The sequence below is a fragment of the Salvelinus alpinus genome, chromosome 13 (assembly GCF_045679555.1).
Source record: "Salvelinus alpinus chromosome 13, SLU_Salpinus.1, whole genome shotgun sequence".
Taxonomy (NCBI): Eukaryota; Metazoa; Chordata; class Actinopteri; order Salmoniformes; family Salmonidae; genus Salvelinus; species Salvelinus alpinus.
In genome coordinates this window covers 6,065,170-6,078,534 of record NC_092098.1, presented here as the reverse complement: position 1 = coordinate 6,078,534, position 13,365 = coordinate 6,065,170, and the positions used below count along the sequence as shown (strand labels likewise).

Sequence of the window (13,365 nt, the reverse complement as noted above, 5' to 3'; positions counted from 1 at the left end):
TGAAAAGAATGCGCACGTACAAAAAGATTGAGATTTATAAACTTGGCGCAAGCCATACATACGCATGTTTCCACGTTATAAATCACACCCGTCCTGAAACTGTGCACGCATGAACAAGCATTAAATCTCTGCCTGTAAAACGCCCATCATTCACCTTTTATGGTGACAATAACGCCCTTATTTGCTATACTTTGGAAGTATTGGATTTAGGCTAAGGCAGTATCTAAAGGAAATAGCAATGGCGAACTTGATTAAATGTCTCTGGAAGTGTTGGCAGTGACATTTTCTGCAGTTTCTGAACAATGTGTTGTGGACCTGTGAACCGATCGTTTGAATTCAATAATGGTTTGCGTTTACTTTTTCTCTGACCTAATATACTGCACTGCCCGCAAATTCTGAAACATTGCCTAGTAGCCTATGTATACATGAATTTTCTTTCCACTACAGTATGCCTATACACAGTGGTAGCCTGAACACTGTATATTATAAACCGTGTTCCCTTTCGGATGCATAGGCTAATATTTCAAATATTTTGATCTATCTAATATGCCCAATGAAATGCGCATGGTAATTTGTTGTAGGCTAAAGCTTCTTCTGCAATATGAACCAATCATGGCCAGAAATTGTGAGTAATTTATTCTGCAATGGTTATGAAAATATGTATTATAAATGGAATATTGTTTACTTGATACATTTGAAATTACAGTAGGCTATTCAGACGTACAGTAGCCTACAAAAACATAAATGGAAAAGGTGAACCGTCTTTTCTACCGTTAAACTGCGCACAGGGTCAGATTGCATAGAGCAAATTACTTGAAACAGTTGATCTATTTACTACTGTAAAGTGGGTCCAATTAAATGAGAGATGGGATGTTGTAGGGCCTATAGGCTACTTCGCGGGTACTTAAGCATCACAGTCAGAAAAGGTGAGGAATTTATTCTGCAATGGTTATGAAAATACACTGCTCAAAAAAATAAAGGGAACACTAAAATGACACATCCTAGATCTGAATGAATGAAATATTCTTATTAAATACTTTTTTCTTTACATAGTTGAATGTGCTGACAACAAAATCACACAAAAATTATCAATGGAAATCAAATTTATCAACCCATGGAGGTCTGGATTTGGAGTCACACTCAAAATTAAAGTGGAAAACCACACTACAGGCTGATCCAACTTTGATGTAATGTCCTTAAAACAAGTCAAAATGAGGCTCAGTAGTGTGTGTGGCCTCCACGTGCCTGTATAACCTCTCTACAACGCCTGGGCATGCTCCTGATGAGGTGGCGGATGGTCTCCTGAGGGATCTCCTCTCAGACCTGGACTAAAGCATCCGCCAACTCCTGGACAGTCTGGTGCAACGTGGCGTTGGTGGATGGAGCGAGACATGATGTCCCAGATGTGCTCAATTGGATTCAGGTCTGGGGAACGGGTGGGCCAGTCCATAGCATCAATGCCTTCCTCTTGCAGGAACTGCTGACACACTCCAGCCACATGAGGTCTAGCATTGTCTTGCATTAGGAGGAACCCAGGGCCAACCGCACCAGCATATGGTCTCACAAGGGGTCTGAGGATCTCATCTCGGTACCTAATGGCAGTCAGGCTACCTCTGGCGAGCACATGGAGGGCTGTGCAGCCCCCCAAAGAAATGCCACCCCACACCATGACTGACCCACCGCCAAACCGGTCATGCTGGAGGATGTTGCAGGCAGCAGAACGTTCTCCACGGCATCTCCAGACTCTGTCACGCCTGTCACATGTGCTCAGTGTGAACCTGCTTTCATCTGTGAAGAGCACAGGGCGCCAGTGGCGAATTTGCCAATCTTGGTGTTCTCTGGCAAATGCCAAACGTCCTGCACGGTGTGGGGCTGTAAGCACAACCCCCACCTGTGGACGTCAGGCCCTCATACCACCCTCATGGAGTCTGTTTCTGACCGTTTGAGCAGACACATGCACATTTGTGGCCTGCTGGAGGTCATTTTGCAGGGCTCTGGCAGTGCTCCTCCTTGCACAAAGGCGGAGGTAGCGGTCCTGCTGCTGGGTTGCTGCCCTCCTACGGCCTCCTCCACGTCTCCTGATGTACATTTACATTTAAGTCATTTAGCAGACGCTCTTATCCAGAGCGACTTACAAATTGGTGTACTGGCCTGTCTCCTGGTAGCGCATCCATGCTCTGGACACTACGCTGACAGACACAGCAAACCTTCTTGCCACAGCTCGCATTGATGTGCCATCCTGGATGAGCTGCACTACCTGAGCCACTTGTGTGGGTTGTAGACTCCGTCTCATGCTACCACTAGAGTGAAAGCACCGCCACCATTCAAAAGTGACCAAAACATCAGCCAGGAAGCATAGGAACTGAGAAGTGGTCTGTGGTCACCACCTGCAGAACCACTCTTTTATTGGGGGTGTCTTGCTAATTGCCTATAATTTCCACCTGTTGTCTATTCCATTTGCACAACAGCATGTGAAATTTATTGTCAATCAGTGTTGCTTCCTAAGTGGACAGTTTGATTTCACAGAAGTGTGATTGACTTGGAGTTACATTGTGTTGTTTAAGTGTTCCCTTTATTTTTTTGAGCAGTGTACAATAAATAGGAATCTTTTCCCTATGTCTAATTATTTGACATTCTAAAAAATAAAACACATCAACAACAACAAAAATCAAAAATAGCAAATGGCTGCATTCTTGTTAAGGTTTTCCTGTGTTTTTTATGATTCATCTTTTCATCATATCCCTCAACATACTTACTTGCCAGTTTGCAATTCAGTATTTCAACCACTAGCAGATTTACGTACATGGTCTAAAGTTTACTGGGTGGTAAGCACATTCTCACGTAATTTTTTATAAACTTTTGTGTAAAAACTGGCGCAAGCACATTTTGGGTATATTTTGTACGTATGCTCGGTTTATAATTGAGTCCACTGGGCTGTTTAAGAGTTTCATTCCAAAAGGTTGTTCACTCCCTTCCACTTTGTGGATCTGATAGTCTTGTCTAGTAGATAAATGAAAACAATTTTATTGAAGCTAATTTCCGCTCTCTCTTGCCTTCCCCCCCACCTCCCTCTCCTTTTTTTCCCTCCCTCTCTCTCCCTCCCAACCTTTTTCTGCCCCTCTCCTTCCTTTTTCTCCTTCCCTCCCTCCAGACTATGATGACTACCTGGATGATGATGACCTGGACCTCATTGAGGAGAACTTGGGGGTCAAAGTCAAGAGGAGGGTAAGCAGACACATCCTCTCTGGCGTGCTTTCAATCGGGAATCTAAGCCTATATTAATAAAGCCGCTGATCTAGGATCACATCCACCCTGGCTATATAATCATATCATTAGATCATATTAATTATTATCTAGAAGGAAAAACTGATCCTTTAGCAGATCTCCTACTCAGAGATGCTTTGTTATTAAAATGACTCACGATTACACATTAGTAATGGCACACATTCAATTATCATATGAACACATGGACCCCAGTTAAAAGCTCTCTCCCTCTGTGGCCCTGACAGAAGAAGAAGTATGACCGCGTGAAGCTGATGGATGATGATGATGAAGATGACGAAAAGGACCAGATAGCAGATGAGATCTTCCACGGAGGAGACGATGACGGAGAGGGGGAGCTGGAGGAGGGAGAGACCGTCGACCCGCCCCTCCGTCGCCATGGTGAACGCCACGATGAAGAGGAGGAAGAGGAAGGAGAGGAGGAGTCAGGTACTTGTGATAATGCTAATAATGTTACAGATTTAAGTATTTTTGAGATACTAAAAGCTCTATATAGGCAATTGTAAACATATTACAGGAAAGGGAATTATACATACTTTTGGCTGAGTACTTCCTGGTTCTGTAACTCACACTGATTTCAATAATTTCCTCAGATATTGACGACTTTATTGTGGACGACGATGGCCAGCCCATCACAAAGAAGAGAGGCAAAAAGTTCTCAGGATACACGGACGCGTGAGTGTTCACACACACCTCCTCAGTCAACTAGACAGAACGGTATGATGCCATTTGACCTAGTTCTTTCCTTCCTGCATACAGTGCCTTCGGATAGTATTCAGACCACTTTACTTTTTCCAATTTTGTTACGTTACAGCCTTATTCTAAAATGGATTAAATAAGTACAAATCCTCAGCAATCTAAACACAGTACCTCATAATGACAAAGCGAAATAAGGTTTTTAGAAAATTTTCCAAAACAGAAAATCCTTATTTACATAGGTATTCAGACCCTTTGCTGTGAGACTTGATATATATATATTTTTTCACCTTTATTTAACTAGGTAGGCAAGTTGAGAACAAGTTCTCATTTACAATTGTGACCTGGCCAAGATAAAGCAAAGCAGTTCGACACATACAACAACACAGAGTTACACATGGAGTAAAACAAACATACAGTCAATAATACAGTAGAAAAATAAGTCTATATACAATGTGATATTGAGCTCAGGTGCATCCCGTTTCCATTGATCATCCTTGAAATGTTTCAAGAAATTGATTGGAATCCACCTGTGGTAAATTCAATTGATTGAACATTATTTGGAAAGGCACACACCTGTCTATGTAAGGTCCCACAGTTTGACAGTGCATGTCAGAGCAAAGACCAAGCCATGAAGAATTGTCTGTAGAGCTCAGAGACAGGATTGTGTCAAGGCACAGATCTGGGGAAGGGTTCAAAAACATTTCTGCAGCATTGAACCAAGTTGCCTCCATTCTTAAATGGAAGAAGTTTGGAACCACCAAGACTCTTCGTAGAACTGGCCACCCGGCCAAACTGACCCATCGGGGAAGAAGGGCCTTGGACAGGGAGGTGACCAAGAACCCGATGGTCACTCTGACAGCTCTGAGTTCCTCTGTGGAGATGGGATAACCTTCCAGAAGGACAGCCATCTCTGCAGCACAAATCAGGCCTTGTGGTAGTGGGCAGACGGAAGCCACTCCTCGGTGAAAGGCACTCGACAGCCTGCTTGGAGTTTGCCAAAAGGCACCTGAAGGACTCTCAGACCATGAGAAACAAAATTCTCTGGTCTGGTGAAACCAAGATTGAACTCTTGGCCTGAATGCCAAGCATCATGTCTGGAGGAAACCTGGCACCATCCCTACGGTGAAGCATGGTGGTAGCAACATCATGCTGTGGGGATGTTTTTCAGCGGCAGGGACTGGGAGACTAAGTCAGGATCGAGGGAAAGATGAACAAAGCAAAGTACAGAGAGATCATTGATGAAAACCTGCTCCAGAGCGCTCAAGACCTCAGACTGTAGCTAAGGTTCACCTTCCAACAGGACAACGACCCTAAGCACACAGCCAAGACAGTGCGGGAGTGGCTTCGGGACAAGTTTCTGAATGTCCTTGAGTGGCCCAGCCAGAGCCCGGACTTGAACCCGATCGAACATCTCTGGACACCTGGAAATGGCTGTGCAGCAACACTCCCCATCCAACCTGACAAAGCTTGAGAGGATCTGCAGAGAAGAGTGGGAGAAACTCCCTAAATACAGGTGTGCCAAGCTTGTAGTGTCATACCCAAGGAGACTCCAGGCTGGAATCGCTGCCAAAGGTGCTTCAGCAAAGTACTGACTGAAGGAACTGAATACTTATGTAAATGTTATATTTCAGTTTTGTATTTTTTGTAAATTTGCAAGAATTCATAAAAACCTGTCTTTGCTTTGTCATGGGGTTTTGTGTGTAGATTGAGCGAGGGGGAAAAACTATTTAATCCATTTTAGAATAAGGCTGTAACGTAGCAAAATGTGGAAAATGCTTCAAAGGTCTTTCCGAAGGTGTTGTACATAGAAAGTGCAGAACAAACATTGAGAGTAGAGTCTTTAAAACTTACCCGTTCAAAGCAGCTATGATCCATGTATCTATTTATTTTAATTACGTACATTGTTTTATGAAGCAGCTCTTCAACATGCCTACCAAGATATGCACCTATGTATGAACTTATGTATGAAGTGATCAAATAATACAAAATGTAATCTCACCCTCTCCCTCACTCCTCCACACCCCATCCGTCTCTCTTCCTCTTTCCTCTTCTCTCCCCGTCTAAAGAGCCCTCCAGGAGGCCCAGGAGATCTTCGGCGGTGACTTTGACTTTGCAGAGTTTGATGCCGACGGAGCATATGACCAGGGTGAGGAAGAGGAGGAGGACCAGGATGAAGAGGGCTGGGACCGGCCCAAGAAGCAGACGAAGAGGAGAGTGGGGAGGAAGAGCATCTTCGAGATCTATGAGCCCAGCGAGCTGGAGAGTAGTCACATGACAGACCAGGACAACGAGATCCGCACCACAGACATGCCAGAGAGGTTCCAGGTAGGGGGGGGGGGCGGGGGGGTATTTTTTGTGTGTGTGTGTGTGTGTGTTTCTTTGTCTGTTTCACCCTCCTGTGTCCTTGAATATAGTTGTGCCTTCTCAATCAAGCCCTGTGTGTGTGTCTCACCCTCTGTGTTCTGTTCTGTAGCTGCGCTCCATCCCAGTGAAGCCTGCTGAGGATAATGAGTTAGAGGAAGAGGCAGAGTGGATCTACAGAAATGCCTTCTCAACCCCCACCATCTCCATGCAGGTAGGAACCTCTGACCATACTGCACATTCACTTCATACATACTACACACTGACTACATACTCACACACTATCTTAGCCCACCATCTCCATACCGGTAGGAACCTCTGACCTTACTATAAAGCCCTAACTTATGATATATCCAGGGCTCCAGAATAACATTTTCTCCTGGTGGCACTTGTGCAACTTAGTTTTTCAGTTGGTGGCACCAGCCCATGATTTGGTCACACTAGAGCTGTGGCGGTCACACAATTTTGTCAGCCGGTGATTGTCAGGCAAATAACTGTCGGTTCTCATGGTAGTTGACCGTTAATTAACATAAACACGTTTATCATCTCCTGGCTTTCACGCATGCTGAACTTTGGAACATCTATATTTTAAAAAGTCTAATAAATCCATGTAATATAGCCTATACCTTCACAATAAATCCATTATTTATTTTAGACAGGTCTAAAGAAGCATGATATGAAGAAAATGTAGTCTATTTCAGATGAACAGAATAGCATACTCTGAGTTGTCCTGATCAGGCTATGCCAAATGACTGTGGGTTACACGAGTTCATTTAGCAGACAAGATTTGCTTAGAATTCCGTGGCATTATTTTATAGTAATGAACAATACAATTGAACAAAGCTGAATAAAATCAAAATGATATTTTCTGAAACGATTTGAGGGAGTGCGCACGTGGCTATTCTTTGTTTAACAGCGTTTAACAAAGAAATAGGTATTCCTATATGCTTAATTTAGAGTTATTCATGTGACTTTAGTTCTACAAAAGTTGAGCCATTTGTTTTGATTTTTAATACATTGTAAGGCTGCATGATGCGAAACAGTTGCTTTAAAGGCATGAGCTCTGCTTTGTTTATTGCGCAGGCTGTACACACTACATCAGTCGCTCATTCACAATTTGACTTGATAATGCCTAAAATTTTACGGTGGCATATTGTTACCCATCAGACTATTCTTGATTTCATCTTATCTTTACATATACTAAATAACATGTGACATTTTATTTAGAATGGACCATTATCATGCACCTGTATCGAAACAGGGGCAGCGGGGAAAAATAAGTGTAATCTATGCACTCAAATAGCGAAAGGAGGATGCTTTTCCCTTTGGTTTATTTTCATCCCATCCAGGTAGGCTATACTCCTGTTGTAAATATAATCAATGTGCTTAATATTGAGTTGAGAAATAAATATAGTAGGCCTAGTCTGTAGAAAGCTGATCGTCCTCTTTTTAGTAGAGGCCGTCACTCTGATTTCTTGCTCAATTGCATTGCCTGTTGAAATGTTGCATAACATGAGCTCATGGGCTCTCATGAAGTGTTTGATTAGATTTTTGAATATGTTTTTATTGATGTCAAAGTGATTAGAGGGACAATAGAGTGCTGGGTACCGAGTACCAGGCAGTTAGCAAGTTTGGTAGGCTACTAATGGCCATCAGCAGCATCAGAGCTTGGAGAAGCCTAATTACCGTGACTAAACGGTCATGTGGAATTTGAATACCTTCATGACTCGTGACTGCCGGTGTGGCGTTAATGCGGTCACCGCAACAGCTCTAGGTCACACCAATTTCTTTATGCGGTGTCACGCAATTAATTTATTTTTTCATCTTATAATGTATTTCACAATACTTTTTAAAATGTAAGTGATCGACTACTGAGATGGCATTCAATAAATACGTTTCATTTAATATGTTATGATTCAAAATATTTTCATGTGCTACATAATCCATTGATTGTCATTAATTTTGGTTTGACAATTAGGCTGTTGTATTTTACTATTAAAATAGGGTCCCAGAATTATACTCTTTTTTTGGTTCAATCAAGATGAATTGGCCTGCATCTTTATGTGCACTAATATCATAGGCACATTTATTTGGGACCATCTGAGTAACTCAAAACACATTAGCAAGATCTAAATATAAATATATACTAAAAATATAATACCCACTGCTAGTAGCCATGTATTAATTTAACAGTAAATGTAATGTCCAAAAGAAAGCGTACCCCGCTCCTCATCTCAAAGCCTTATCAAATATCTCAGTTGTAGGCTTTAATAGTTGCTATTGAGCTCAAATTGAGAAATTATACCTAAAGAAAGCTGAGAACATCCTCTCCAACTGTGACAACAGGATAGTTGTGTTCTCCCCGCAATTGGATTTGAAAATATTATACAATCAGAACATGTTTTCTCCCGGAGCATTTTTTTGGGGGGGACACTGCAACAGGCCCCAGCGAAACAGGTACATGGGTAGGCAGACACTTTCATCACAGGAATCGTGAGGATAATGTACTTTACAGTTTGACCAAATCATGGGTTTAGCCTCCTAAAAAATATGACTTTTTAGTGAGGTAACCATGTAGAATGTGCAGCTCGCACCGATGCGACTAATTAAAAATGTAACTCACACAGCCAAGTCAAATGTCACAAAATGCGACTAAATGGCCGCAGTCTGAAACCCTGGATATATCCATATCAATCATCCTACAACCACCACATACCTTACAGACAACTCACAGACACCCAACACCCCAATAATTCACTAAATATCCCACTTCATTCTCCTCATCCAATACCCCACTATCTTCATACACATGAACAGCCCAGCCCATTCCTTACTGTCTCGGCCGTCTCCATACTCTTCTTTCTTTGTTAAAAAAACAATCAACTGTTTTCTGGGTGTTCAGGAGAGTACAGACTACCTGGACAGAGGGACCACCACAAACTTCAGCAGGAAAGGCCCCAGCACCATCGCTAAGATCAAGGAGGCCCTCAACTTCATGAGGAACCAGCACTTTGAGGTACACCACCCGATTACATGTGTGTAGTGGCTAAGGCCCTAAAGTCGTCCGCATACAAAGGTTCGGTTTGCTCCTACCAGATCCTGGCTAGGCGACGCAAACGTCTGTGCTCGCATATTCCCTTAGAAGACCTTTGCTTGAAAAACAAGCAATATTACTGTTTGTCCCTCTTGAGACGCCGTAGCAACAACATAGCCAGTAGTCCGAATTAATCTGTAAATCAAGCTTTACAGTGGTGTCTGTCTCATGTTCTCACCCACTTTACATTCTTTGTTTCCTCCAGGTTCCGTTCATCGCGTTCTACAGGAAGGAGTACGTGGAACCGGAGCTCAACATCAACGACCTGTGGAAGGTCTGGCAATGGGACGAGAAGGTAAAGGATGACCTCATCACAACCTTTGGCATCTAACATGACTTTGAGGTTCACGCCCCAGCCCCACACACTTTTGCGTATACCAGCAGTTGGTCACCTTAGCTTAGATTATGTTACAACTGTAATTCAATAGAAATAATGTTGTTTCTTATTGAGCCACTTCCTGTCTCTTGACCCCTGACCTGTACCCCCTGACCTCTGGGACCCCAGTGGTGCCAGCTGAAGAGCAGGAAGCAGAACCTGACACGACTGTTCCGGAGGATGCAGTCACACCAGTATGAACAGATCTCTGCCGACCCTGACAAACCTCTGGCTGATGGCATCAGACCCCTGGACACGGCTGATATGGAGAGGTACGTACAGCCAACCATAGGGTCAGAGGAGGTATGGACTGCGTCTGAATGGGCATCCTATTCCCTCTCAGGGGTTGACAACAGGCGGCCCGCAGGCCAGGTCTCCATTAGAACCCGACCGATATGGTATTTTTTGTTCCGATTCCGATTTTAAAGTGAAAATATTGACCGATAACTGATATACAGTACCAGTCAAAAGTTTGGACACACCTACTCATTCAAGAGTTTTTCTTTATTTTTACTATTTTCTACATTGTAGAATATGGAATCATGTAGTAACCAAAAGTGTTAAACAAAACAAATCAAAATATATTTGATATTTGAGATTCTTCGAAGTAGCCACCCTTTGCATTGATGACAGCTTTGCACACTCTTGGCATTCTCTCAACCAGCTTCATGAGGAATGCTTTTCCAACAATCTTGAGGGAGTTCCCACATATGCTGAGTACTTGTTGGCTGCTTTTCCGTCACTCTGCGGTCCAACTCACCCCAAACCATCTCAATTGGGTTGATGTCGGGTGATTGTGGAGACCAGGTTATCTGATGCTGCACTCCATCACTCTCCTTGGTCAAATAGCCCTTACACAGCCTGGAGGTGTGTTTTGGATCATTGACCTGTTGAAAAACAAATAATTGTCCCACTAAGCGTTAACCAGATGGGATGGCGCATCGCTGCAGAATGTAGACAAATAATATATCTGCACATTATGAATGAAAACATATGATTTATGGAAGTGGATAATTCAATAATAACAGTAGGCAAAAGCAACAAAATGCAGATTGCAGAATTATTCTAAATTGTTAAGCAAGCTTTGAATTTTTGTCCTAAAAGGTTAGGAGCATCACATAAAATCTATGGTAGCACCAGAAAGACAATATTTTTTTATGGAAAAACTGTTACTCTTGTGAAAAGAGGATAAACAGCGCGGGTAGTGGTTAGGGTTTAGGGACATCCCAAGGGTCCCGGATAGCACTAACCCTCAAGTACTCTCACACAGCTGGTTAGTTGAGTACTCGTACTGGAAATTGGGGTGGCGAAATGTGAATTTGGACCAGTCCCTGACAAGTAACAACCCATACATTAAAACGTAACTACCAAAAACTACTATGTTATTTTTTTGTGTCTCTGAAAACATTGGAATGACCGCTTGAGGAATTCCCTTTGCAAAGAGCGAATATAACACCAGATTTCACAGGCTTCTCTAAATGGCTGTAACGTTAACGTTACCACAGAGTTGATCGTTCTTAGAGTGGCACTTGCTTCACATTTGGGCATAGCATCCATTGTTTGTCACAACACCCAAAACCCTACCACGTAACAGTATAGGTCCAGTGTGCATTTTTGGCACTTTATTGAGCTGGCACTCACCATAGAGGCAGTAATAGTTAATTCACAGTATTTCACTCTCCTCTCTGACTGGTGTAGTTGCTTTGGGTGATTGTGTCCAATCTTGCTATAGCATGCCAAGGCAAGATAGGCTAATGGCCATGTAAAGAGCGCCATCTTCAGCACAAATAATGAAATGCCCCCCCCAATGAAGAACAGCTTTTTCCCCTGCTTTTTTTCTCTTTTTTTGGTGGATTAAACGCTGATACAAATGCATCCAAAAAGGCCAATATCGTCCGATAATATCGGTCAACCGATAAGCCCGACTGGGCTCTATTCTCAATGTAATCCAGGTATGATATTATTGTTATTTTCAAATCAAATCTATTTTTGGGCTTAGTTGTGGTCACTTTGCAATGTACAAATTATGATAATGTTTTTCCGGGCCCCGACCATTCACGCCGACCCGCGGCTGGATCTAGTTGCCTACCCCTGCCTTATATAGGGCACTACCTTTGACCAGAATTTGTCTTAACACAGGGCCATAGGAGAACACTGTGGTATGAGGGGGTCAGTGTGACCTGTGTCACCAGGTCACACTGATATAGTTGATGATCGACAAGCTCTGTCCTGCACATTGTGTAAACTTGAAGCGACAGGTGTAAAAGGACCGATAAGGGATATTCTAGAAATAGAAGTTCAGGAATCAGTGCTTTTTTTAAACAAGATTGTGCGCTCCAGTGTTGTAATGCACTAGGGGCCAGTTTCCCAGACACACAAAGCCTAGAGAATCCCCCCCAAAATTCTGTACCTGGTATTCTGACTTGACATATTAATAACCAGCTATTGAAACATTTCATGAAAATGCACAATAATGTATTGAATATGTTATGTGTATAATCCCATGTCCTTCGGTGCTGCAATGTAGCCTGTAAAGCGAGAAAGATGCATGTTAGCGTTTGGTTGGCACGCGGGCAAATCCTGTTATTTACGCTTTCCATGCATGTATTTTAGTGCATTTAATTTGCCTTACAAAGTGCACATTGTAATGGTATTGAGATCACTATTTCTACAGGAATATATGTTACACACCTCACTATTAATCCTCGTTATTGATGAGATAAAATGTTACCTCCTGCTGCTTCGGGAGTTTTGGCAAACCAGGTCTGAAGCTTTTATCTCCCCCTGGCCAAATCCCAGGGGGAGATAAATGTTACCCTAATCTATTATAGGCTTTTTTCATGGGCTAATTGTTACCTAAAGCTAGTTAGTTGAGTTATATGTTATGGTGCATTTAATGCCTGTATTTCAACCTGTTAATTGTTGATACAGTCCGAGGTGAGCCCTGATTTAATTTAAGCTATGTCATTTCTTTCTTGGCCGGGTTGCGGGCAGTTATTATTAAGGCCTGTTGTGTATTGAGTTTAACCTTGATTTGATTTATTTTCAGTTTACCCCAAGTTTGTTTCCTGTTCTGGCCATCGTCATGTTTATTTTGTTTGTACATTGCTGTACATAGTATACAACAGTTGTGGTGCCTCTTCTCCACTAATAAAAGTCACCCCTGGGCACTGCACTGGGTCCATTTGTCTGCCTATAACCTAAACCTCCACCACTAGGGCGGTTTCCCATACAATTAGTTTGTGTCCAAGAAGCTGGACCCAGATTTCCCATTACATGATTGTCCAGCTAGTGTAACTGTTTCCCTCTCCCCTCCTCTTTTCTCCTTTCCTCACCTCTTCTCCCCTCCTGTAGACTGAAAGACGTCCAGTCCATAGATGAGCTGAGTGATGTGTACAGCCACTTCCTGCTGTACTACGGCAGAGACATCCCCAAGATGCAAAACACAGCCAAGGCCGCCAATAAGAAGAAGAAGCTGAGGAAGATCAAGGAGGTTAACGAGGACGGTAGGAAAACATAATTTCTTGGGCTTATTGTTACATTTTTTTTACTG

The 13,365-nt window shown here is 42.7% G+C and overlaps 1 protein-coding gene across 2 annotated transcripts in view; it reads left to right on the top strand.

The window, feature by feature from the left end:
- The window catches only part of LOC139536870 (transcription elongation factor SPT6), a 59,554-nt gene that overhangs the window by 1,422 nt on the left and 44,767 nt on the right, over positions 1–13,365 (top strand). For both annotated transcript variants that reach the window (XM_071337566.1, XM_071337568.1), the window contains 9 exons: positions 3,152–3,225; positions 3,510–3,711; positions 3,876–3,957; positions 6,048–6,306; positions 6,455–6,556; positions 9,245–9,358; positions 9,642–9,731; positions 9,942–10,084; positions 13,167–13,318. In XM_071337566.1, the coding sequence (XP_071193667.1) occupies positions 3,152–3,225; positions 3,510–3,711; positions 3,876–3,957; positions 6,048–6,306; positions 6,455–6,556; positions 9,245–9,358; positions 9,642–9,731; positions 9,942–10,084; positions 13,167–13,318 (1,218 nt within the window). The remainder of the gene's footprint in view (positions 1–3,151; positions 3,226–3,509; positions 3,712–3,875; positions 3,958–6,047; positions 6,307–6,454; positions 6,557–9,244; positions 9,359–9,641; positions 9,732–9,941; positions 10,085–13,166; positions 13,319–13,365) is intronic.